This window comes from Streptopelia decaocto (genome assembly GCF_964273445.1).
Source record: "Streptopelia decaocto genome assembly, chromosome: 1".
Classification (NCBI taxonomy): Eukaryota; Metazoa; Chordata; class Aves; order Columbiformes; family Columbidae; genus Streptopelia; species Streptopelia decaocto.
The window spans coordinates 179,021,090-179,046,278 of NC_138663.1; the positions used below are offsets into that span (position 1 = coordinate 179,021,090).

The 25,189-nt window shown below is 36.3% G+C and overlaps 1 protein-coding gene across 3 annotated transcripts in view; it reads left to right on the plus strand.

The window, feature by feature from the left end:
- Positions 1-25,189, plus strand: part of NAA16 (N-alpha-acetyltransferase 16, NatA auxiliary subunit) — a 64,143-nt gene that overhangs the window by 21,447 nt on the left and 17,507 nt on the right. For all 3 annotated transcript variants that reach the window (XM_082053763.1, XM_082053765.1, XM_082053764.1), the window contains 4 exons: positions 5,281-5,434; positions 6,887-7,006; positions 9,176-9,271; positions 12,908-13,014. In XM_082053763.1, coding sequence (XP_081909889.1) covers positions 5,281-5,434; positions 6,887-7,006; positions 9,176-9,271; positions 12,908-13,014 — 477 coding nt within the window. The remainder of the gene's footprint in view (positions 1-5,280; positions 5,435-6,886; positions 7,007-9,175; positions 9,272-12,907; positions 13,015-25,189) is intronic.

Genomic DNA, 25,189 nt, shown 5'->3' on the forward strand with positions numbered 1-25,189 from the left:
TTATTTTTTTTTAAAACAAGAATATCACATTCTTTCTGGGAACTGCATTTGAGGTCTTATACATCCAGAATGGGTCTAACTGTAAGAAGGAAATCAGTAATTGCTAGGAGGGAGCAGAGTTTGTGTCTTGGTTGTGTATTGTGGTCAAACAATGGATGTCGCAAGCCAGGTATATACAGCTTGATACTTCAAAAGAGCTGTAACTTCAGTCTTGAATAAACCCTGAAAACAATAAGGTTAAATGAAAATTGGGTCATCTTTTAGGAGCATGTGACAGCCAAAAGGTCGTGGTTCTCAAATGAGTCAGCAGAGCCAAATCTGAGTTCATTGTCGAAATGACTGTTCAAATTAGAATGAATACATAATAAATGGAAAAACTGCAAATGAAATGTAAGAAATCGAGGTTCTTTCAAGGACTAAGAGGGTTTAACAGTGGTGTTGGCCCCTTGGAGAGAGTGGAGGTGATGCTGTTAATGTTGTTGTCTTTTCAAAAAGATTGTGTGTAAATATGCTTGTGTGAGGGCAGTCATGATAATACATTCTGCAGTCTAGTGACTAAGCCAGACTTAAAACCATCTGCTGTAGATGAACATATTAAATCAGTGGAGTCTGCTGTGCAAGTTATCACAATCTTAGATCTCAACCTGAAACACAGAAATCCTGAGATGATCTCAAGATCTGATGGCGTTTTTCAGTAAGACTGAAAATATTTGAGATATTTCTATAAATAGGAGAACAGTTTGTATTTGAACAATGAGCTTTTAACTGTTGATTAGTGTAATATCAGTCACAGGCAAATGGTGGAAAAGGTGGTTAAGCATTAAAGAACAAATATGCTACAAATATCAGACAACATGAGTTTATAGAAAATATTGTCAAGCCTTTTTTTTGGGGGGGTGGTAGAGACAATTAAGTGGTTATGTTGTGTTTTCGCCCCCAAAACACTAAATGTGGGGAACTGCATTAGTTTCACATCTCTTGCAAACAGAGGGAGTTTTGTGCTTTGCTATGCTGGCTCCTTTAGGGGTACAGGCCCACGTAGGGCCCCAACCACTGCAAGAATCAATGTGTTGGGTCCAGAAGAGTCAGAAGGGACCAAGCGAACTCACAACTCAATTTTGCCACACTTGGGCTCTTCCACAGTAGTCCCCAAATGTAGTGCTTGTGCGGTTTCTGGTTATCTAACAGTCCTGTACTTAAAATAGTTGAGTTCAGGGCACTCCGTTGCTCTTTGAGGAGACACATGTGTTGCTTGCTTTCTAAATTTCCCCTCCTGTCCTGTACTTTGTATGTGCTCCGACTCCATAGATGAAGTTTTGTGACTGACTCGATAGGATATTGCATGTGACTGGGATAAAGGGTGATGCTGTTTAAGGTTTAAAAGGATGGTTGAAAGACTGAAGGGTTTCCAAATTACTTATGAATGGGAATCTTTAACAACCTGATGATTCTGAGGAGTTTTATGGCAGTTTGTATTAGGCCTGATACTGTTTACCATTATTGTTAATGAATGAAGAAGTGAATGTAATGTGTTATGTAAATGCTGCTGTTGCAATAATTGGTAGATCATGGTGACGTAGGGCTGTCATATTAATTTACTTGGATTACTCAGGCAGCTCTGTCCATTCAGATGGGAATTAATATAGCCAAAAACCAAGCAGTAAAACTAAGAAAAATATCAAGGAACTGCCATTTTATTAATAGTGACTGTAGGTGAGTATCTGAAGATGCAGTATTACAAAATAATGGACCTATTCTAGCTACAAGCTGTTGCCAAAACCAGCGGTCTGACTTTTTCCTGTGTGCTCCCACTGCTTCCTTGTGCGGCACTGTTTGACCCGTGGAGGGGCTGGTTCAGGAAGCCAAAGTGACAGAAAAATAATCACTCTTTTGAAGGATTGATTGGCTGAACTGAACAGCTGTGAGGTGAGAAGGGAAGGAGGAAAGGAAATAATAGAGGGAAGTGAGCTGCCTTTGTTGATCCAGGATTAGCTTATTGTAAAACTGTGCCTCAGGACAGACTTGTGGGTGAAAAGCAAAAAAAACACCCTTATTCTGCGAAGCAGTGGCTTTCTGTATAGAGCACATTACCGAGAGGTCAAGACTTACTGATGACCCTGTTTTTAAAAAGTTAACTGAGAACAACAATAAGGAAAGGTAAGAGGATTAGAGAAAATGCTGTGTAGTGAAAGGCAGAGATTCTCTTTGTTTACTGTAAACAGAAAAAAAAACAGGTGATTCTAGTAAAGTTTAGATAGTGGTTTTGGGAAGAAGGATCGCTGGGTAGATTGCGTAGTAGGAAAAAATAAAGGAACAAGTAGTGGCAGGAAGTTGAGCAACAAATTCAAATGATAAATCACTTCTTATCACTGACAGTTTTATTCTAATAGCTAAGTTATCATTGGAAATAGTAAATTTTCTGTCTCTTAGTGTATCCAGATTGACATTGCCTGTCATCTGAAAGCTATAAACTAACCAGATACACAATATTTCAGTCAAAAACAGGTTATGACTTTGAATGCAGACATCACTGCAGGAAATATAACAACCTGTGCTGTTAATTCAAATGATTTAAGAGTCACTTCAGAATTTAAATTTTGGGAACGAAGGTGTAAAACAACAATGCAATTTGTTTTACTGTTGTGTGTCCCATTTTTCCTTTCTTCTTTTCCAGAACAAAATTTTTATTTAAATTTTTATTTTATTCATAATTTCTGCATCAGGCCCACAATTACACATATGGACAGAAAGCCTCTGGAGTTTTGGGGGTCTGCTCTTAGGTATGTTTTGGCTGCATCTTGTCACATTCTTTCAGTGACAGTTATGTTAGGGCATCTACAGTTGTAAAATTGTTTCTTTTTTTTATCCAGGAGAGGAAGAAATTGATTCTGAAATAGCAGAACTGAGTTCAAGAGAAAGTTGGACATCTCACGTGCAACAATCATAACTTCTGGGGGGAGGGAGGAATGAAGGTGTATTGTGCAGCAAAGTAGTGGGGGGAAAAACTTTTGCTTATAAAGAATAAGATATTCTATTAAATCTAATTATTCAGATTAAGTACTGGGGTTATGTTTACCCTCTGAATTGCATGTTTAAATCATCATTAACTTGAGATTTCAAAATACCTCTAAAACTAGGTTTTTCTTAAAAGTACTTCTAAAAATGGCTTTTTCATTGGAGTGACAATAAGTGCAGTATCTTTCTGGTGGATTTCCCCTATGTGTAAGAGAGAGTTCATTTGAGGTTGGTTGTTTTTTGTTTTGTTTTGTTTTTTGACATTTCATAATTTCTTTTAGTCCTGCCAAAGCAGTGGGGATACAAGACAGCTAGCATATCTGTTTCTTGTCTTTATATATAATATTTAAGGACTTCAGGGGTAGTCAGTGTTTTGAAGACCTAAAGCAAATTCATGATGGGCTAAGAAGTTGTGCTACTTGTGGAATTTAGATGTGTTGTATTGCAGGGGAGGGTATTTTTTTGTTGGGGAAGAGAAAGAACTAAATTGGTGCTCTACAGGTTCAGTTCAGTGCTATTGCAGTAAGGATAAGCAAGAAGACACACTTAAACGCTCAGATCCTGTTGTATATGTCAGTCTGTGAAGCAGTTAAAGATGCTTTCAAGGTAACAATGCTTTTATTAGTGACTTCTAGTGCTTAGTATGGATAAAAATTGAGCCAAGGTGGAAACAGAAATGGAGCTGTAGATAGAGGAAATATACTTAAAGGAATGGGTAGCATTTCATGCCACCTGCTGACTCTACTTTGTGCAAGGTCTCATCTTGTTCCATTAGCCATCATTTGCTATAATATGTTAACAGCATTCAAGTACTTTTTTTAGTATTGCATCTTCAACAGCAAAACTGATGTTCATTGCCACACGTCTCTACAATATTCTACTTAGCTATGTTCTCTTTCAGAATATTTCTATCTAAAAGGAAATATTTCTAAAAACTTACAGTGCTAAAAGAGCTGCCTCTACAAATCCAAAGGGTGTATGACCAGAAATTTTAAGTCTCATAAAATTGATCTGTGCTTAGGGAAGGGCTGGAAGTAGTGGTTTAGGAGAAGATTCTTTTAATATGAATGTTAATTTCACCCAGTTTAATGTATGTTTGTTTGCATTTCATTTCTGTTTATTAAATTACTTGGTTCTTTAAAGAAGATAGAGGAAAAGCTTTGCTCAGGAAACAGAAAAGTAATAGTAAATGGTTTGGTGACCAATGTGACTTTTAAGTGCTGCTTGCTCAGGAAGAAAGTATGTAGTGTGATGGAAAAGAAAATCATTAACAATTATCAAGCTTAGCTCCTTGTCTATTTTTAATTATTAAAAAATCATGTTTGACTATAACTACCTTTCCTACAATTTCTGTTCAGACAGTATATTTCACGTAGTAAAGTGTTGTATAGATCTGCTGGGCATTGTCTGCAGACTTTGCATTTTGTCTCTGAAATTCTTGGAATTTACTCATAATTGAAGTAGCTTCTGTGTATAGTAGTGAAGAGCATTCAGTATGGAATACTTATATCTCTGGCATGACTTTTCCCTAAATACACTCTAAACCTAGAAAAGAATGCTTTTGAATCTTGTCCTTTTTCACTGGCTCATATTTCACTGGAAGGTGGGTGACCCACTAGATTTACTACAGCCCATAGGCAAAGTCCTGGGTATGCAACTGGCAGCAGACCTCAAAACAATTATCTGTTGCTTAAAAACACTCTTTACGTGCTTGTGTACTGTACTCTCTGGGGAATTGAAGTGTAATACAGAGAACACTTGGTTAGAAAGAAATAGTCTAAGTGTCTGGTCTGAAAAACTCTAGTTGTCAAGCTGTGGCCAGTATTTGGGTTGTTTTTTGGTCTTGGAAATAGTTTGATCCAGTATTTTTGGCATGCTGATAATAAGTATTGTGATATCCCAGCAATCTGCTGTGGAACTTGGATCAAAATTGTTGTGGAGTACATGAGTCCTTCAGAAGAAAAAGGCTACCAAGATGTTTGCAAATTTTATTCTGTAAGGGAAGGCAAGGTTTCTGTTTTTAATTATCTCGCCACAGTGATAACAGGGAAATACAGGAATTATTTTAAACTGTTCTCTAACAAAGGATATCCTGAATGAATCTAATTTGATTGTGAATAATGGGAGTTGTCCATTTTGAATGTTTGGGTATATAAATAGACCTGATATATTTTGTAGCCTGAATCTTGTGTTCTGTAATATTGCAAACATTTGAGGTACAGGTAAATGTTAAATAACCTATTGCCTTTTTTTTCCCCCCTCCAGATTCCTCCAAATAAAATAGATTATGAATATAGTGAACTGATTTTGTATCAAAATCAAGTGATGAGAGAGGCAGATCTGTTTGAGGAGTCTTTAGAACATATAGAGACATATGAAAAGCAAATATGTGATAAATTAATAGTAGAAGAAATCAAAGGTAAGTCATCCTCCTCTCAGCCAATTTTGTTCTAACCTCTTGCTACTGGCTGTCTTTCCGATATGATAAAGCAGTAAAAGAAAACACATGTGAGATCTTTAATTGATTTGAAACACTATAGGGAACCTGGTAATACCAGACTTAAAATTTTGTGCTCAAGTAACTTGCCTTACCAAAGTGGATAGTGGATGCAGGTAGTTTAATTTGGGTTGACACTGGAACTGAGGAAATCTTAGAGATCGTTGTATTGGTACATACCAGAGTAGCTTTCCATAAATCAGAGCTAGTGTAACCCAGTTTTAATCTCATGAAGAATAGTGTTTATAGTAAAAACAGATGTTTGGGGTTTTTTTTGTTTGACTGAAGTATCAAATTCTTGTTTCCTTCTTACGCTTTCTAATGCACTTCCTTGTATTGCTCTGCTTAAGTGAATACTGAAGTTGACTTTTTTTGATTAAAACTAACCCACAGTTGTTTTGTAGATTTGAAATATTGAGTTCTGAGTATGGAGTTGTGTAATAGCATGTATTCTTCAGCTCCTTGTTTGCATAATTGCATTGGGTTGACCTTGACCAGCAGGTAGAACAGCTGCTTGCTCACTGCTTGCAGCCTCCCTTTTCAGGACAGAAGAAAGAATAGGAAGAGCAAAAGCAAGAAAACTCATGTGTTGAGATAAAGATTGGTAAAGTAGAGGAATAAGGAAAAAAAAGATGCCAAAGTGATGCACAGGCAATCACTCACTGCCTCGCACAGTCAGACTGGTGTTCAGGTGGTCTTCAAGCAACGGTCACCTGCCCAAATGCTCCTTTTTATTACTAGGCATGACACACTAGATAGCATGAAATATTCCATTGGCCACTTTGGGTCAGCTGTCCAGGTTGTCTCTGTTCCCATCTTATTGTCCACCCTGGCCTGCTTGCTGGGTGCAGAGTGGGTGTAAAAAGAGCCTTGGTGCTCTACAAATACCACTGAGAAGTAGCGAAAACATTGGTGTGTTGTCAGTGTTTAGTTACAAATCCAAAACACAGCACTGTAGGGGCTGCTGTGAATAAAATGAATTCCATGCAAGCCAGACCAACTAAAATGATTTACTTAGTAGTAAACCAATGTGATTTAAGTGATTAAAAAAATGTTAGGTGATATGAAAAATATAGGTGTAATTAAGTAAACAGTCTGATAGAAAGTGACATAGTTATGTGTTGGAGTCCTGCAAGGAAGAGTTGTTTAAAAAAAGCTATTGGGTTTATAAAAGAAATAAATACTCAGATACAGACATTCAAATAATCTTTGCTTTCAAAAGTGCTGAATGCTCCAAACTGTGAGCTATATAGGCCTCTTCAAGTATCTACATATGATTAAGCTCAATTTTATGTATTTAGTGTTGTAAACTTTATTCTCAAGTCACCAGTATGTTCTCATGTAATTCACAGTTCTTTACTGTGTTGCTTTTAGGAGAGATGTTACTGAAGTTGGGAAGACTGAAAGAAGCTGGCGAAGTGTACAAAGAGTTAATTGAGCGCAATGCAGAAAACTGGCATTATTATGAAAGCCTGGAGAAGGCCCTTCAACCTAGTAAGTTAAGATACACAGATACATTGAAAATACATATGATATAGGATATACTTAAAACTCCTGTTTGATGTGTTACTGTTCTAGATTAAGTAGTTTTACTTGGCAGAAAGCTATGTACCTTCTGATCTTGAATTTTATTTAGCTGTGTTTATCCATTTAAAAATATTCACTGGAGAACTTGTGGGCATGAAAATACCAAGAGCAAGTCGTTCTTCTTGGGGCTAAAGGTGGCATTTGCTAACATGCTCACCTGAGGAACGCTTCCTTGCCACATGTGATCTTGGCAACCAGTTTGCAATCTGTCCCTGTCTAGTAGTTGATTGTCAGACTACTATTGTATCATATCATATACCACAACATAAAATTGCAATTCTGAAACTTGTTTGGGTGGTACTTCCTTCTACAGGTATGTAGAAAAATACTCAAATATATATTTCAGATAGCCTTTTAAAAACAGGCCATCTGAAAAAAGTATTTTCTTTAAACTGACTGTCCTTTGGAGGAAAAGGGGAAGAACACGATAACATCTTTCATTTTCCAATGCTAGTTCACGTTACTGCTGTTCTCTCTTTCCAGGAAAAGAGTTAAATGTTATGGGTTTGGTTTTGTTGTGTGTTTTTTTTTTTTTAATTTCAATGTTGCAACAATTTATACTCCAAGTGTTTGCAGTGGTAACTTGCCCAGGTGTTTACATAGGAATGGTTTCCTTGTATTTCACCATTCACTAATTAGTAGAAGTTTTATTGGAGTTATTCTGATGACATCATAAATCATAAATCACAAGGATATTATTTGTAGATATCGTAGCTGCATTGTATTTTGCAACCAGCTTTCTTCTAGAAAGTTTTCCAGTTGGGTTTTATAAGGTCTGGCAATATGGCTTGTGACTGGCAGTGAAGAAGATGCTTTTGTTACACTTACACTGAGAGGAGTGTTGCCCTTTAAATGGTTTTCCTAACGTATCCATAGAGTTGAACATCATGATTGTCTCAGAAAATCAATTACCCAAGAACTTGATTAATCTGTTTAGTATTATATGTTGATGAAAATGTGTAGTTCTTAATGAAGAACCAATCCAGTACTTTATTTGACATATTAAAATCCAATGTAGATTAAAACTGTACTAATTTATAAAACTAATAATGCTACTTTATTTTTTAGGTGATCTTAGGACTATTTCCTCCCCCATGGTAAGTTCTGGAGCTCCAACTTGTGACTTCAATTAGGGCTTTTATATGCTTTAGTTCCAATCCAAACACTATTTTAGGATAACTTTTAGAACTGTGCATATCTTGGAGCCACTGGGTAACATATTTTTCCCCCCCCTTCCCCAACATCTGAGCTCAGTGACAAGATAAACTGTTTTTTCTCATGAAAGGAAAACATATATTTATTAAATATATGTTGTGTCATAGTACATTCAGTTTTATTTAAATTGCTTGATGAATTTAATAACATTTAAGTGAAATTGATCTTAATTATGTGAAAATGGCATTTCAAAGCAACAGATGAGTTTTATTTCAGTTCTAACCACATTGGAGCTCCAAAGCATATTATGGGGGAAAGGGGAGGAGTGGGAAGAAAATCTTTAAGTAGCTTTATTTTTGTTAAACATTAAGATATAAAGAGTTCTAGTGCTCAGTACTTACGCTGGCAGTATTGTGCCTTGTTTTTGCTGCCACCAGAGGACCTTTAATAAAGGTGTGATTGTATCGTGTGCTACTTGTCTGGCATTTCTAAATCATAGGTGGACATTTTGCTGGATGCTTTAATTATGTCTGAAATGAATTCATAGTGAAAAGAGTTAATTGAATCTGTGAATGCCAAATGACTGTGTGAATGGGTCTGCACAGCATGTAACTGAAAGAAACCAAACTCTAGTGCTGTATGATTGAATGAGCAAGTTAATTGTCTTGTTTGCAGTTAATCTTTATGGCGATTAATGCTGGTAGTTGTATATTGTACATACAGGGTTTTCATTACACAGTTTTACACAGTAATGTTTATGATTTACTGGAAAAAAACCTGGAAAAAAAAAACTTGAAATGTTTAAATTGTTCCAAATCCAAACTGTATAAGAAGGCCAGCTAAATTTATTCTCAAATTTTTAAAAATTAGAAGAATAGATTTTTATCTGTTACTTATATCTATTATATTTACTGATAATAGGCACTTTAGAAGAGAGGCTTCAGATTTATGAAGAAGTTAGTAAAAGACATCCCAGAGCAGTTTCACCTAGAAGATTACCTTTAAACTTTGTTTCAGGTAAAAATTTGCATATCTGTTCTGTAATATTTTATTTTTTTTCCCTTAAGTTTTCATGAGGCTGTTGAATGCGTTTAATACCTATTTGTACATTTACACAAATCAGATGTGTGCATTTCTCTTGGAATAGACAGAATTATTTATTATGCTTTAGGACTTGATAGAAAAAAGTTCATGTGCTCTAATATGGTGATATGAACTATGTAATGTTTGTATTGATAAAACTACAGTATGGAATGGTATATGGATTGTTGAAATTACTGAACATATTTTTTCTTTGTCATACAAGTTAAGAATAAGTTAAAAGGAAGGGATATAATACACTTGAATTCAAGGTATAGGGGAGTGTTTGTATATACACACCCCTCTTTTATGTTTAATATACCTATATATAAGCTAACTTATAAACTATAAACACTGAAACCAGGTGTAAATGATGCATATAACAATCACAGTAGCATAGGACTGAATTTCCTAATGGGTTTTGTGCTATAGTTTCTTTACTGTACAGAAAGCACCAAATCTTTGACTATCTCATTGGGTGTCCAGCATTTTGTTGTAGAACCATTAGAAGTTTAAATCTACAATATAAACTAACTTTGTGCTGATAATTTAATAAGAATGGGAACAAAAAAGCAGGTCTGCAGTGTTATGTAGCAGAAGTTATTTTAATTTTAAAGCAAAGTTCTTTAGTGATTCTGTCATTTCAAAAGTTGTTTTGAAATACAGTGCACAAATGTGCTCTATTCTGGAGGGAGCAGGTATACAATTTTTAAAACAGAAAGCTATGATGTTGCAAAATATATAGAAGTAGGCTAAATGAAATGGTAAATCCCATGAAAATATATAGTTGGTATGTAGCTGTCTGTAACTCCAATAGTAAACTTTTGAAAAGAAATACAAAGTACATAAGTTAGATATCTAAGTGTCATTAAGTTCCTAAGTTCAGCTGCAAATTCTCAACACACCATTTAATTTTGTGAGGTAGCTTTTAATTTAGCTCATGTACTGAGCACTACATTGATTGTACCCATAGATGCTGCAGAGCATAGCTAGTCCAGTTTTCAATTGTTGCTCAGGAGTCTGAATGTGTGCACACCTTTCCCATGTAAGATTACAGGATTTTAACTGCTTTGTAAGAGATTTAGCACCAAAGTTAACACTTAATGCCTTCCTTATTTCCAGATATTTCAGTTTCTTTGAAGATACAAGGGCAAATTAAGGCAGTTTGTCTTGATTTGAAAAGCTAGCTGACAAGTAATTGTTTATCTCCTGTAATAAAATTGTTATGGTAATACATAGCAAACAAGGAACCTGGAAAATGCTTTTCCATGTCTTTATTAATAGTGTGTTTTGCTGTTGGGTTCAGTTCACTGTATATTTTGCACTTGCTTACTTTGTATCTGACAGTGTAGTTTCACAGCTAATGTTCATTTAAATAGAAGTATGTTTGGTAGTGAGGATTAGTTGTTCCTGCTGTAGCAATAGTGTAATTGAAAGCAAAATTCATCCTTAAATCAGTTGAAAAAAAAAAAAACTCTCAGGCTACCTTCTGTACTGTTTCAAATATGAATTTTCTGAAATTAAAGTTGTGTCAGTCTAGTAAGACTGTATCAGTCATGGATGTACAAGATTGGTTTTGATTCCCTATAAATTCATCTCCTCACTAAATGATTTCTTGTGTTTATAAGTACAGCAGATAGGAATTCCTGTTGGCAAAAACTAATAGTGAGAATGTGAAGGTGTAGAAATCAACTTGTTTGCAGATATGCATTTGCAGATTTCAAGAAGACAGAACTTTTGGTTAAATGAGGTTGCTGTTGCAGTACAGTCACTGACCAGTTGCTTACAACCAGCACTGGTTGATTGAGAGTTGGCTTAAAATACTCTGAAGTTCAGGCTTTTATTAAAGGGCAGGCTTTCCCAGGCCTTGCCATGCATTTCATCTTAATAACATTGTATTTGCAGATCTGCTCTGTGATCCATCTGGAAACCACCTTTTATGGAGGAAGGCTGTTGCAATTAATTTTTAGACTGATCAAGGGTAGGGGTTGGAGTCTGGCCACCCAGTTTTAGGTTTGTTGATGCTGCTGTGGATTCACTGTTCCTGTGGTCAGGTCTTTTCTGTGCCTCAGACTAAGTTTTGAGCTTGGCTTCATGACATAGATGGGTGCCTGGTAGTGTGCTTTGCCTTTTTTCAGACTTTGTTTTAAAGCTGTTCTGCTTTCTGTAAATAAATATGTACTTAATGGAAGCTTCAATCTTGCTTTCCTAAATTCTGACTTATAATTCTTCCATTAAGAAAACATAAATCAGAACAATTCCACAGAAGAAACTGAGAAGCTGAGATTTTTTTTTTTTTTTTGTCATATAGGGGAGTTTCTTGTGGTGTGAGAAAACAAGTTTTAATTAATCCACCTGTAATAAAGCATGTGCTTATGGATCCTCATTAACAGGTAGCAGGAGTTTCTATATACAGCAGTTTGTTTTAGTACAGCAAGACAAGAACATGAATTACTTTTATTAGTTTAAGTAACAGTGCTAATAACAGTAAGTGTAGTACAATTAAGAATTGGTGGAAATACATGTTTTACACAAAGCAGTAGTATCTTCTTTTTCTTCGTATCTATGGAAGTCTTACCAAATCTGTAATTTGTTTTTAATAAATTGAAGTTTATTTCAACAGTTCAATGTATGTATGTTAGCATTATGTGATGTATACTACTTCCTTGTTTAAAGACTTAGAAAAGTCCACAGAATAGACAGTGAAGTGTAGCAACTTCATCCCCATGGAAAGCAAACAAAACCAATAAAAAATAATTTAAAAAATCCACACACCTGAAACAACTGAAAACAACCACTTTTCATCATAGGAATAAAAACATGAGCCAGTGGTTTTCCTGACTGGATATATTCTCTTTGAAGTCCTGCTTTTTTTTTTTTTTTTTTTTTTTTTTGGAAACAGCCTTTCTCAGAAAGGTGGCATACTGCAAGTACTGTAATTTTTACCTGAAAACATAATTAAATCAGATGCACAGCTTTCTGATAGTATATTTTGATAAAGATGGTTCTGATATGGTGCTTGTCCTTCTGAAACCTAGTCTTCTGTTTCTGATTCCAGAAACAATCATATTATCATCGGAGGTCATGTCCAACTCATTAAAAAATAGGACTAGAAGAGAGGTAGAGGGTTCATTTCATCCATCTTTGTTCCTCAAAGCAGGATAATTTATATCCGCACTATTCTGAACACACATTTGTCTAACTTAATCATAAAAACTTCCAATGATGGAGCTTTTACAAGATCTCCAAGGTAATCCATTCCAGTGCTTAGTTATTCTTACCATTATAGCTTTTTCCAGTGTTTGTTTAAACAGCCCTTGCTACATGCTCTGTAGCCAGCACTTAATACTTTCCCTTGGTAATAGTCCTCAAATCTGTAAAATCTGTTACCATGTCTTTATGAGGAGTCTCCTAAACACTAGCAGCTTAAGCATCTTAAGTAACAGGCAAGATCAAAATCCTTAATTGCAGTTTCCAGTTACTCTGTTATCCAGTGTTCCACAGCAATTAGTGCTTACACTTATGTAAAGCTTGCAATCACTGACATATAACCAAATACACTTTTGTTTCTAGGTGAAAAATTTAGAGAACTAATGGATAAGTTCCTGAGGGTTAACTTCAGTAAAGGCTGCCCACCCTTGTTTACTACTTTGAAATCTTTATATTACAATCCAGAAAAGGTAAAATTTAGTATTTATTTGGTTTTAATTAAGTCTTCCATCTAACTGTTTTAATGTAGATTTTCCTGTAACTTACCAATAACTTGCTGAATGTTTTACTCCTTAATGTGCTGCTGTGTCATATGTGAATGACTACTTGATGATGCTTAATATGTATGAAACTTCACATCTGCGGACAGTTGATGTCAAAATGCTTGAAGTTGGATTCGTGCGGAATGCATTGAAATTCCTAAAAAAATCCAAGATAGCCAGTAACTGTATTTTTGTGCACTTGGAGTACAAGTGTGTCAGGATTCTTTCAACTTATGGTTTATGATGTCACCAGAAGTCATGATTTTAAAATACCACAGAGATGGCGGTTGTATGTACATTTCTGAATTGCATGAATACATGAATATGCTAGTATTTACCACAAACACTTGTTTCCTATTTCAGTCTTGGGCTAAAATGGTTTGATTTTTTTTTGCACTTCTAAATTCTAACAGTTTTGGCAAAATTGTTACACAATTGAACTATTATTTCAAATGTAGTTCTTTGGTCCAAGATTGTCAGTAAGGTATAGTAAAAAAAAAAAAAAATCAAACTAAAGTGTGTTGCTAAAATGTGTAGAAAAACAAAGTCTATTTAGCCATTGCTATCTTTGCTACAAGCAATAAAACTGTGGGTGTTCTAATCCATTCCTGACTAGGTGAAAGGTTTTTGTAGCAGGAAAAGTCCTAAATACATGATGCGGCTTTTCAGCTAGCAGTGGATATTCCTTTAATTGGGCTACAATTATTCTTCTTTCAAAGAGTCTCTTTGCTAGTTGTCTTAACATGAAGTTTTTGATACACTTCTGTTCAGAGAATATAATCTGTGCTGTGTCTCTGTGGTTGACATAATTAGTAGACTCTGGTATCATGTCTAGTACAGGCTGTTCTACAATGCCTATTGCTAATGCATGCTTTTGAGTGTAAACTTTTGAAACTGGATTGACTTTTTAAAATTATACACTGTGTAGAGAGAGGTACCGTCAGTGCTGTGAAAGTTTTACCTCTGCTATTTGAAGTACAAAAATCTAGCAGTTAAAATATGTGTGTGTGTATATATATATATATATACATATACATGTATATGTGTATATATATATATATAAAAAATATAAACTCATGTGACTTGTGAAAATATATTTAGCACTTAGTTGGTTTTGATGTGATGGGTAAAAAATTTAAGACTACTATGGTTTGAGGCAGACATTTGTCCAGAAAGGTGCCTTGCTGCTAGTTATCTTCATTGTGTCAAATCAGTGCTACTCAGAACTGCCAGCTTAATCCTAAAAAGTGATTAAAATCAAGATCCTCACAAGTACCAAATATGCTTGGACAACTTGTGCTTTTAACTTGTGGAGAAAGCATTCTCCTCTTCTTTCTTGTTCTTTTATCGAGACAGGGTGTCTTTCACATTTCACTTGGTTGGGTTTTCATGTAATATAGTGTAACAGAAGGATCTTGGAAACTAAGAGAAACTTCAGTTTTAGTCTCTGACAGTTACCTTTAGAATTGCTAAAACATAGGGCTTAGAAGGGCAGAAAATTATGGCGAACTAACATGTGCTATACCTTTCAGGAAAATGTTTTATTTTGTTATCTAGTTTAAGTCAGTGCTTAATGCTGGTTTCCCACATTAATTACTGGTATATTTTGACCGAAAATAGAAATAATTGTAGTCAGGATCGTGTTAAACCTACTAGAAAATACCTAGCAAATTACTGAATTCTCTACAAGTTGGGAATGAACAGTTCCCCATTTATTTGTCTGGAATCAGGTGTAAATTGGTGTAGTCAACTGCAGTTGCATTTTGAAGAGGAATGGGTAGGAGGATTTTATGAAAGAGTTGGTATTTAAGCCTAGAAACTTCCTTTTTTTTGTAGAACTTCAGGTATGTCCAGTATCTTTCTGAAACCATGGTTTTGGGGAAAAGGTGAAATAAGCAATGTTTATGTTAACAAAAGTTTTCCATTTCTATGTACTTAACTCGGATTAAAAAAATAGTGCTGCAATATTTTATATGTAGGAAAGGAATATGTAAATGACTTAATACCTGGAAGAATACAGAGGAATAGTGGGGGAAAATACAGCTTTACTTGCTCAGTGAATATTATTATATTTCTCAGTATCTTTCTGGTGTTAAAAACATGTTTTACACAAAGGACAATGTGAAGAGTAGCTGATTTTAGAGGAAAAATATGGATGTCTCCCCTCCCTTTGGAGAGGGCAAAGAAAAATAAGAGTGGTTGTGTAGAAGGCAAGTGTTTATCACATTCGTTCAGGAAGATGTTATCTATTTGCTTTAAGTTGATACTTCATACTAAATGTTTCAAATAAAAATTGCTGGCGTATTTTGATTTAAAACCAGATTCTAGTCTCCTAGCATTACTTAACAGTTTGGAGTGAAATCTAGCTTCAGGCACACAGAGCTGCAAAGCTTTAGGATCTGCCCTGTTCAAAGTGAAGATGATTCAGGGAGGATTTGGAATCTCTTTAGTACTTAGAAGGCTTAGAAAAGTTCCAAATACCGAGGTGTTTATAGATTGGAAGCTCTGCTTTGTATTCCAGTACAGACATTGTTGTGATAAGATCTAAACCAGATTTTGTGTACTTGTGGAAGTAACATCAGAAAATAAGGTGTGAAAAATTCTGGGTTTTGGACTATTTAAGAAGTTAAAGGTCAGCTATGTTTGCTGGTTGATCATCATAAGTGTTTTAGTATGTTAGCATTGACTTGATCCAAAATCCTTTAAACAATTAAAGAGTTTAAAAGGTGCATTTCTTCCCAAATCAGGAATCAAATCCACCAAGAATAATGCTGGAGTAACTTTTAATTTGCAAGTTGGCCACACATTACGTATGTCTTTATTCCTTTCAGCTACACCCATTTTTGTTTTAAGAATTGTTTGACGAAATCCTTCTCTGGTACTATTATTACATATTTGTTACACTTTTTGTTTTAGAGAGACAGAAGTGTCTGATAGTTGTCTGAGTTTCTTGTTTTGTTACTTGAAATTCTACGGGAGACCCCAATGGAGGTCAGTAAGCTGTGTCTAAATAAAAGATCCTGGAGACAGAAGGGAGACTTTTTGTGTTGTTTTAACATTTCTAGGAACAGGAAAAAACATAGAATTATCTTTGCATAGCTTATCAAAAAGAGTATGTTGTGCTCCTATACATTCCTGCTTTCAGTTAATTTTCAGTGTATTTGATTAAATTAAAAAAATATAGTTCTAGTATGGTAAACATAACTTTGGGGAAAAATTTAAAAATCGACATGACTGTCATCCCATAAAAAGAAGACTAAAGTATTTATCTTTAGCTGTATTTTCTTCGTTCCATTTTTTGGGGGTGGGCGAATTATTTTGGGCAGATGTGTGTTTGGATTTCAAAAACTTTGTTTGTCTCCAAAATTGTCTGGAATATGTTTTTAACGATCATATAAGCCATTTTAACACACATTGAGTTCCAGATTCAGGCATGTGAATTTAGGTCAGTGGACAGAGAGAATTTGTGCAGCTCACCACCATATGTGGTTTCCTACGTAGGGTCACTTGAACAGCTGTCAAAGCTTCTTTCGACTCTGCTGGGGAGATCTGATGGATGTTTTGATTGTTATAATTGTTATCTGTAAGTATAGATGTCTGAACCTGAAGGTGCTGCAGTGTGTTGGGAACTGTTTATACTTGTTTCCAAAGTATCTATTAAATGGATAGCTATTGGATAACTCCCTTTTAAAACTAGGGAGAATAACAGGAGGGTGGTGAGGCACTGGAACAGGCTGCCCAGGTAAGTTGTGGGTGCCCCATCCTTGGAAGTGTTTAAGACTGGGTTGGATGGGGCTTTGAGCAACCTGGTCTAGTGGAAGGTGACCCTGCCCATGGCAGGGAGGTTGGAACTAGATGATCTTTAAGGTCCTTTCAAACCAAAACCATTCTGTGATTCTGTGATTTGAGGGGGAGAAAAAAGAAAGACACTTTTGTCGTGGGGGTTGTCAAACATGATAACAAGTTATTCAGAGAGGTAGTGGAATTGCCATCCTTGGAGACAGTCAAAATGTGACTGGACATAGCCAGGAGTAACCTGGTTCAGCTGACCCCGTTCTGTGAAGGGGAGTTGAATTAGGCAGTCTGTAGAGGTTTCTTCCAACCTTAATGATTCTGTGGTAGTATCATCTTACTGGATTTCACCTTCATGTCTATGATCAACTGGTAGCTGTTGACTTGCTAGCCAACAAGCTGGTCTGCTACTGGTACTTCAGTAGTGGGACCAGTGCATTTTATGCAAGTCTGGCAACACTAAGATCCCACACCAAACAGTGCAGAAAGGCACAATACCAACACAGATGTATATGCAGAAGCACTGAGATCCTTAATCCGGATACTGTGGTTTGGAATCTTTAGCTGTGTGGTGTTTGTTTTTTTTTTTTAATCTGTTTGCCAGCATGGCCCTCCTAATCAATTCCTAGAATTTCTTGCTTCTCCCTTCTTGGGCCATTCATAAAGGGAAAAACAGGCACTTGTCACAGACTCTGCCTTTTAGAAATGCATTATCTTCAAAGTACAGTTGCCTTGGTGTTTGGTTGAAGTAGGTACACACATGCTTCACCATGTGTCAAGGGAAGTGTCTGTAACTGCTGCATCAGGGTGGGCACTTGCCGAAAGACCAGGTTGTTTTATTCGTGAGTGAAAAGGGGTTGGACTGAGGATGCTATCTATAGATATGAAGGGATCTAGTAATTGTTTCAATATGGTCCTACATCCTGCATTCTTGTTTTTGGATATCTCAAAGTGGTGCATAGGGCATCCCTCTTTATTTCTCTGATGTTCTGCAGTGCAAGCTCTAACAAACGATGTAATAGTTCCGTGTTTGGTGTTTTGCCAATGATGATCTGATTGTAGTCTTGAGTAGAGAGAAAATGAGTTGTGTAAAGAATACTTTCAACTCCTTAGAAATCAGTAGTCACTTGGCCAAGCTGGTGATGTAGATGTTCACTGAAGCTGAGAGATACTAATGAAATTCTAGTAATGTCATAATTGCATCCAGATTATTTTTCAGGTCTGATAGCTCGTGTTCGCCTTGAGTAGTTACCTACTGATGGAGACAGTTTGTTCCAGCAAATCTGCTGGTGTTTGTGATGTTCTACAGCAGGGACTATTGGTGTGACACTGGTGGGGTCAGTGTGCTGTGCTCCTGCTCTTACCTTCCTGTGTTAATGCACAGCTGCTAGGAGCTGCTTGGTGGAGCTGCTGTCTTCAGTGCTTGAGAAATGCCATGTGCTACTCCTTAAATGAAGTGCAGTGTTTTGGAGATCAGTGCTTCAATTTTTAATGACTGTTACTTACATTCACTGTCTCAAGTCCTTATTGCTTTCCTGTACTCTGCAGTAGCATATGTTCAAGGACAAAATGGCCTTTTACCCTAAAATAGCCTGCTGTATGAGAGGTGATAACACAAGTCCCATGATCGTTGTCTTCATCCTGGAGTTTTAATTTATATAAATTCTGCACCAGAAGAGTTCATTATCTTTGTGTGTTGAAGGGGAGGATAACAGACACAGAATTTGTAGGACTGCAGCAGATGATGCTACTGGGAGAACTGATTCATGAGTGTGTGTGTGATGCAGTTCAAAATGGTTTATGTAAGGGCCCTGACTCATGGACAGAGGGGTTCACATTCCCAGTTGTCTGTTCCACCCAGTTGCCACTTTTCTAAAAGAACAGTGCCTGTGTTTGAGCACCAGTTTGAGTCTGTACAGCTTTAAATTTGTACTTATCTCTGCTTCTCTTAATATGTTGTGCTCTTTAGCTAAAAGTTCAGCAGCTCAACAAACCATTTCTGCAGTGGTAATCTCGGAAAGGTAGCTGAATTGAACATGTAAAGGTGAAAACCACTAGCTGTCCTCATTTGAAAAATCCACTGGTGTGATTTAGCAACAATTCACATGCTATGAGAGAGGTGCTTGTGTGTAGTGGGGCCAGTGTTGACAGTGTGTTTTGAAGAACTGTAATTATTTCTGGAAAAAGCAGTTTGTTTTACCTAACATTATTTAAAACTTATATTTCTCATACTATCTTTGGAGACTTAATCACTTGATTGATCTTGCTATAAAATACTAAACTTCTACATCACCAATTCTTAAGCATACTGTGGAGGTAACTTGCATTTTAAGGTGAATTTTTTTGTTTTTGTCACTTCTAACCATGGACTAAGTAGTAAGAATTGTAGTTGACTAACTTAAATGAGTTAATTCTAAGCAAGTGAGATACATGAAAGGATAGTAGGAGGGGCTGTAATAAAAAAAAAAAAGCAATTTCATCCAACGTAAGGAAACTTGTGGGTTTGTTTTGAAATGTTATCTAAACAAAACATGGCTTTAAAATATATTAGAGTGGATTTTTTAACTTACAGTTGATACTTCTGAAATAGTGTGAGAAGTTTCATTTTCATGACTTGTGGAGCCTTTTGGAATAACTACTTAAAGTACTGCTGTGAATGAAAGGGTTTGAAATGTGACTGTATATGTTTTATTTACATGCTAATAAACATGGAGTGTTTACAAGGAAAATGTCTCAACACAATATAGTCTGTGTGTAGATTAAATACTTGGATGTCTTTATACTTGAGTGTCTTTATACTTTTCTCTGGTATAGGAGACTTAGTACCCTACCTAGTGGGGTGTTCCTCTTTTCATGCTACAAGTGGTTTTATAGTAGTCTTTTTGGCATATTCAAGAAGTGAAAACTTGTGTTTGGGAGTGCCACAACATTATTATTAGTTTTGTTGTTCACGGACGATCACTGTTCAGGGTAAATGTAGCTGTGGCTCATTGGCAGAATGTTTCTGTTGGAAGCTAATAACCTGGAAGATAAGCAATTGCATAGGATATAGTAATTTTAACATTCTGTGTAAGCTGCTGTCCAGATATATTAGAAATAACAGTGAGCAGCCTTATTTGTTGTTGTTCCTCACAAGAGAGGCATCTTGAAATGCTACCCTTACCTGCCCCAAGAAAGTTCTCTCTGTACTTGAGCAATATTCAGAAATACCCTTTGGTTCTCCATTTGTGTTGGTCTCTCTATCCATGAGACAAAAATCCATGGAGTGAAGATCTTCAATTAGTCAACATCAAGGTTTGCGTCGATTGTGTTGCAGGTGCGTTGGTTGGTTCCATTGAAGCTCGACATTAGTGCACATGTGCCATTTTTCTGAGTAACTAAAAACATGGAGACTGTGAGGAAATACTGGATGAGAGAATGTCTGACTGGAAGAAACATCAGAAACAACAGTCTCAAAAAAAGGTTTAAGACTGTCTGCACAGGAAGGTAGGCTGTCTCCAGTGAAGATCTTTCTTTAACCATTTCAGGAAAGGAGGTGTTATCCCTCCTTGATGTGGAAAGCTAAAGGAATTTAAAGCAGGTTCCAACTGTGTGTGTAGTTAGATGCCCTCTCTGGACTGTTGGTGGACTACATAAAGATGTGAAAAACATTAGTTCTATGACAAATCTCTCTACATTTTAAGAAGAGAGAACCATAAGATCAACCCAGGACAGCTTTTTGTTTGTAATGACTCTGTCAGTTCAAGTTTTAGAAATCAGTGTGTCTGAGTTAAAATTCCAGGAGGGAAATCTGGTAAGTGGACTTGCTCAGGATGTGGCTAAGAACTGGTACATTCATAGCAAAAGACAACATTTCTGTTATATAACTGTATCTTAAGAGGGAGTAATTTTAAATTAAGTGGAGGAAGGAGAAGGATGAGAAACTTCCTTGTAGGCACTGCCAGGTAGGATGCTTCCACCCTTTAATGAGAATGAGAAGTGTAAAATATGTCAATGGCTGACAATTTGGGTCCCTGAGGTAACATGTAAACCAAGAGCTAACAGGTGTAGTAGCTGATTTATGAGATACTTTATCAAGAGAGCTTTTTCAGTCTGAGAATAACTGGGAATAACTGCTCCAAATACCTGTCTGAAGACTCACGAGAAATGTTCTCAGCATCCCCGCTCATAGTTGCTTCTACTGATGCTCTGCTCATTTGAAGTTATTTGCTTGCTTTTGTGGCATCCCCAAACTTGTCCAAAAGCTTTCAAAAAGCCAGTTGCTCATGGAATTAGTTGTGTAATGACCACAGTGGTGTCTCCCAGCATTGGTTTGCTCTGAATTTGTATTCTGGTGTCTTAAAACTTTCAGTACAAACTTGTACTGTTCTTGTTAACTTACCCCATTGTGTCAATGGTTTTATGATTTGGTCATTAGAAGTAATACTAAAACTGGAAAGTCAGGTGCTCTAAAATGAAGAATAATATTTTTCTGCATGTTTACATACTGTGGTATAATGCAAATTTTTTGTTTAGCAATTTTTTCATTTTTTGGCTTAGGTGACATCTCACAAGTTGACAGTCTTGACACAGTACAATAAAGAGGGAAAGTATTATCCATACTTCACACATTGAGAATGGGCAATAAAATGTCATGGCCAAATTCTGCAGATGTTGATCATACAGACCAGGAGTGTCACAGAGTGTCACAGTTCCAGGGACGTTTATGTTCATAAGCATTCACTGAACTCAGCTGATGTGGAATGCTCAGCATGTTAGATAATCTGGTTCTGGATGTCTTAAGGCAACGTGAAAATGAAAGCAAAACTGTTTTGTAGGTGTCAGTGCTTTCAGAGAACACTATCCCATTTTGTTCCCATTTAATTCACTTTCTGGTGTCTTAAATGGGGGATGTACTCTTTGGGAGAAAATGCTTAACAAAATACTTTATATCGTGTTGCTTGGTATCTGTGTTTCTGTTGCTTTAGAATGGCTCCTTTACTTGTGCCTTATCTTTAGTGTAATTTAGATGTGTGACTGCTGTTAGAACAGTAAGTCTGAGCTAGCCAGTCATCTCTGAATTTTAGTATTGTTTTTCTTCTGTACTACACTCATACCAAAAAAAGTTGAGTGTTTTAACTTATCAGATATTTGCAGTTCGCTATTAAGCATAGATTAATTTGGGGTGGGGTAGACTGAACTTCTGATCTTCAGTCTTCCATATGATGTGCTATCCTAGCACAGCCTTCCAATTTATGAGTAACTGTAGAAGTTACTTCATAAGGCTCTGTCATGTCTGTAACAGTATGTCTGGAGAAAAATAATATCCTATTGTGCTAATTCCTAGATGAAAGATATCTAGATATCTAATACATTCAAGCAATGTGCTTTCTACAGAGGTCTCTCTTCGTGTAATGGGAAATGAGTAGGCTTTTCTAAATAGTATGCGGACTTCAATAGTAGATTGGCAAGTTAAATTTCTAGAGCTTATTTTGAAAATGCAGTGGAAGATCAGTCTTTGGAAGCATACAATCAGAAAAGACACTTAAATCAAGCCTTTAACAGTATTTTTTTTGATATTGTGTTGTATACTTTAATGCTTGACCCCTGTGGGAGACTTTTCCTGGGACATTAAGTCCGTTTTGACTGGTGTTGCTGTCCTACTGAACTGGGTTCCTGTGGAAAAGTTTTATAAACTGTGTAACTTCTCATTGACGTTTTTGTAAACTGCTAATCTGTGTTAGCTTTCACTTCCAAAAAAGTATGCCTCTGTAGAAATCTGATATGAACATCATAGTCAATTTACTTACTCTTTATGATATGACTGAACGCTAATGTTGGTACTTTTGAAGTGTTCTGTAGCTTTACTATACGTGGTGGGTTTGCATCTCTAGCCAATATAAAACACATTGTCATTGAAGTTTCCTTCAGTTTCTGAGGGAAGTTCAACTTTGTTACATTGATAACATGGGTAGATGTGTAGTTAACTTTGGAAAACATTTTTCAGTTATTCTAGTCATACTTTAATTATTTTCTGAATGGAAAGATTCTACAGTGTATGAACAAGATTTGAGCAATTCTGACAGTTCCCAGCAATCTCAAAGTTAAGAGCTTATTTCCAAATCTGGCTGAATCCTGTTTTTCCATCCCAAATAGATGCCTTAACTATTTATAAAGATATTCAACAAGCATTGTTTTTAAAGTAACTTCTAAGGAGTCACTTCAATATTCAACGTGTTACATTTGAAGCACTTAAAATTCATGGCTGGCTCTTGTATTTATAGTCATCCTACTTAGTTTGTTTAATGTGTGACTGATCTTGTACTTCTATAATCATACTGTTGCCCATTTCTGAAGCTGTGTACTTCCAATGTATAAACATACATGTACCAGACCTTTCCAAAGCAGCAGTAAATTCTTTAATAGAGAATGTTCCTGTTGTGACTTGTTTGCTGTTCTGCTTGAGTTGTCAGCTCTCTGCAAAGCTTGTGCACCCAGCGGCTTTCCCCCTTCCAGGGTTCTCTCCTCAAAGAATAACTTGGGAGTGTAAAACCTGTTATGCATGGAACAAAATGTCTCCAGTGCAGATTTTTGAGACAAAAACTGGTTAATGCAGTCACATGTGACTAGAAATGCTGCATGGTTCAGTCAAAATTAAAAGAAACAATTGCGATGTTTGTCAAATGCTATTTGTACTATAAAATTTCTTACAATTCCTTATGCTTGTACACTTTCCTTGGGCATTATACAAAATAGTAGAGCTTCTTACAGAAACAAACTTCGCATCAGTATATGTCAAATATATATAAGAGATTTAAGGAGACTTGTGTTAAGTAGAAGGCTGTTTGTCATGGTTTCCTGTTTCTTTCATGGGGTGAGGTGGTAAAATAATTTTTCATTGATTGTGATCTTTATTGCATGCAGATGTTAGCCATATACTAAAATGCAGGCAATGGCAGTTTTCCGTATGAGGCTGAATAACCTTTCACAGTTGGAGTAACTTATTTGAATGGTCTCTGGGGGCTTGTTCTGTGGTTCATACCTCATTGGGTGAAGTAAATCTGTATCAGCTGTATCACAAGTTGTGGAGCAGAAGCTTTTCAAGTTTTTGCAAATAAGTTGATGTATAGCTGCCTTGAGTAAAAATTGAAATATTCAGGCATTTGCACACTCTACACTTTTTCAGTCTTAAACTGATAGATCTGAGTGTCAATATCTTTATCAAAGTAGCTGGACAGGACACTTTGTAAATAATGGAGGAATACTGCTTTAAAAATCAACCAGTGTGAGCTTTGCTGAAGAGTTGTGGGGGGTTTTGTTTGTTTGTTTTTCTTCTGTGAACTGTTATCTTAGATATTCTTGTTAGATTTATAGTAGGCCATAGGAAATGGAACTTCTTTAGGTGGTTGTCCATACACACCTTCCTGTGTGGATACACTGGAAGAGCCTGAACTCAGCACTTTGTGCAGCACAAGCGTGCCAGCTGGCTTGTGTGTTTGGCAAGCTTTGTTCTTTGCTGCCTCCATAAAGAGCACATCTCAATTTGTGCCAGTCACCTCTTGGCTGTAGATGAAGATTCTTCTTGTCTTCCTTAGGCTGTAGTAAAACATTTTTTCTAATGTGCAGCTGCCCTTCCTCTCCCCCTGCCTTTTTTTCCAATGTGGTTAATTGAATTTATGAACTTTTTTTAGTCTATTGGCAGCTTTTCTATTTGAAACTTCCTTCCCATCAGTATTTCCATCCACAAAGATACGGTCAGAGTGCCCTGGATTGAAATGCTATTAATCATGTGATGGAGCTGTGCTGAATACAGTAGATCATCAGAAGTGAGCCTCTGCTACCATTCAGAAATACATTTCAAGCCTGAAAGTTCATATCTAAGAGCCTGCATTTGTAGAGCTGGGGACTTCAGGTTCCGGATTTACCATATGGGTGGAGTTTGGCTGGTTCTGAACCCAGGATCTTCCTGTATGGTGTCTCTATGGACCTAGAGAAGGCCCTGCAAGTTCCTTGCCAAGCTGTATGTCTGTCTTGTCTATTGCAAGCAATCAAGTCAGCCTTTTCAGGGAGGCTGTGAAGATGCCTCTGTGAGTAAAGGGAGTTTTGAAACAGAATTATTTAAGATATTACTTTGAAAGATGTTCTTGTTTGTGCCATCATTGTATTGGAGTTGGTTTGGTGTGTGTTGGTTTTGTTTTTTTTTTGTTTTTTTTTTTTTAGTGCTAAGCTGTTTCTGGGTAAGGTTCTGTCTGGAATGGTGTGGAGAGCATAGCATCAAAATAAAAGCAGGAACCAAGGTTGTATAGTATTCCTCTTCATTATTTTGTGGGTT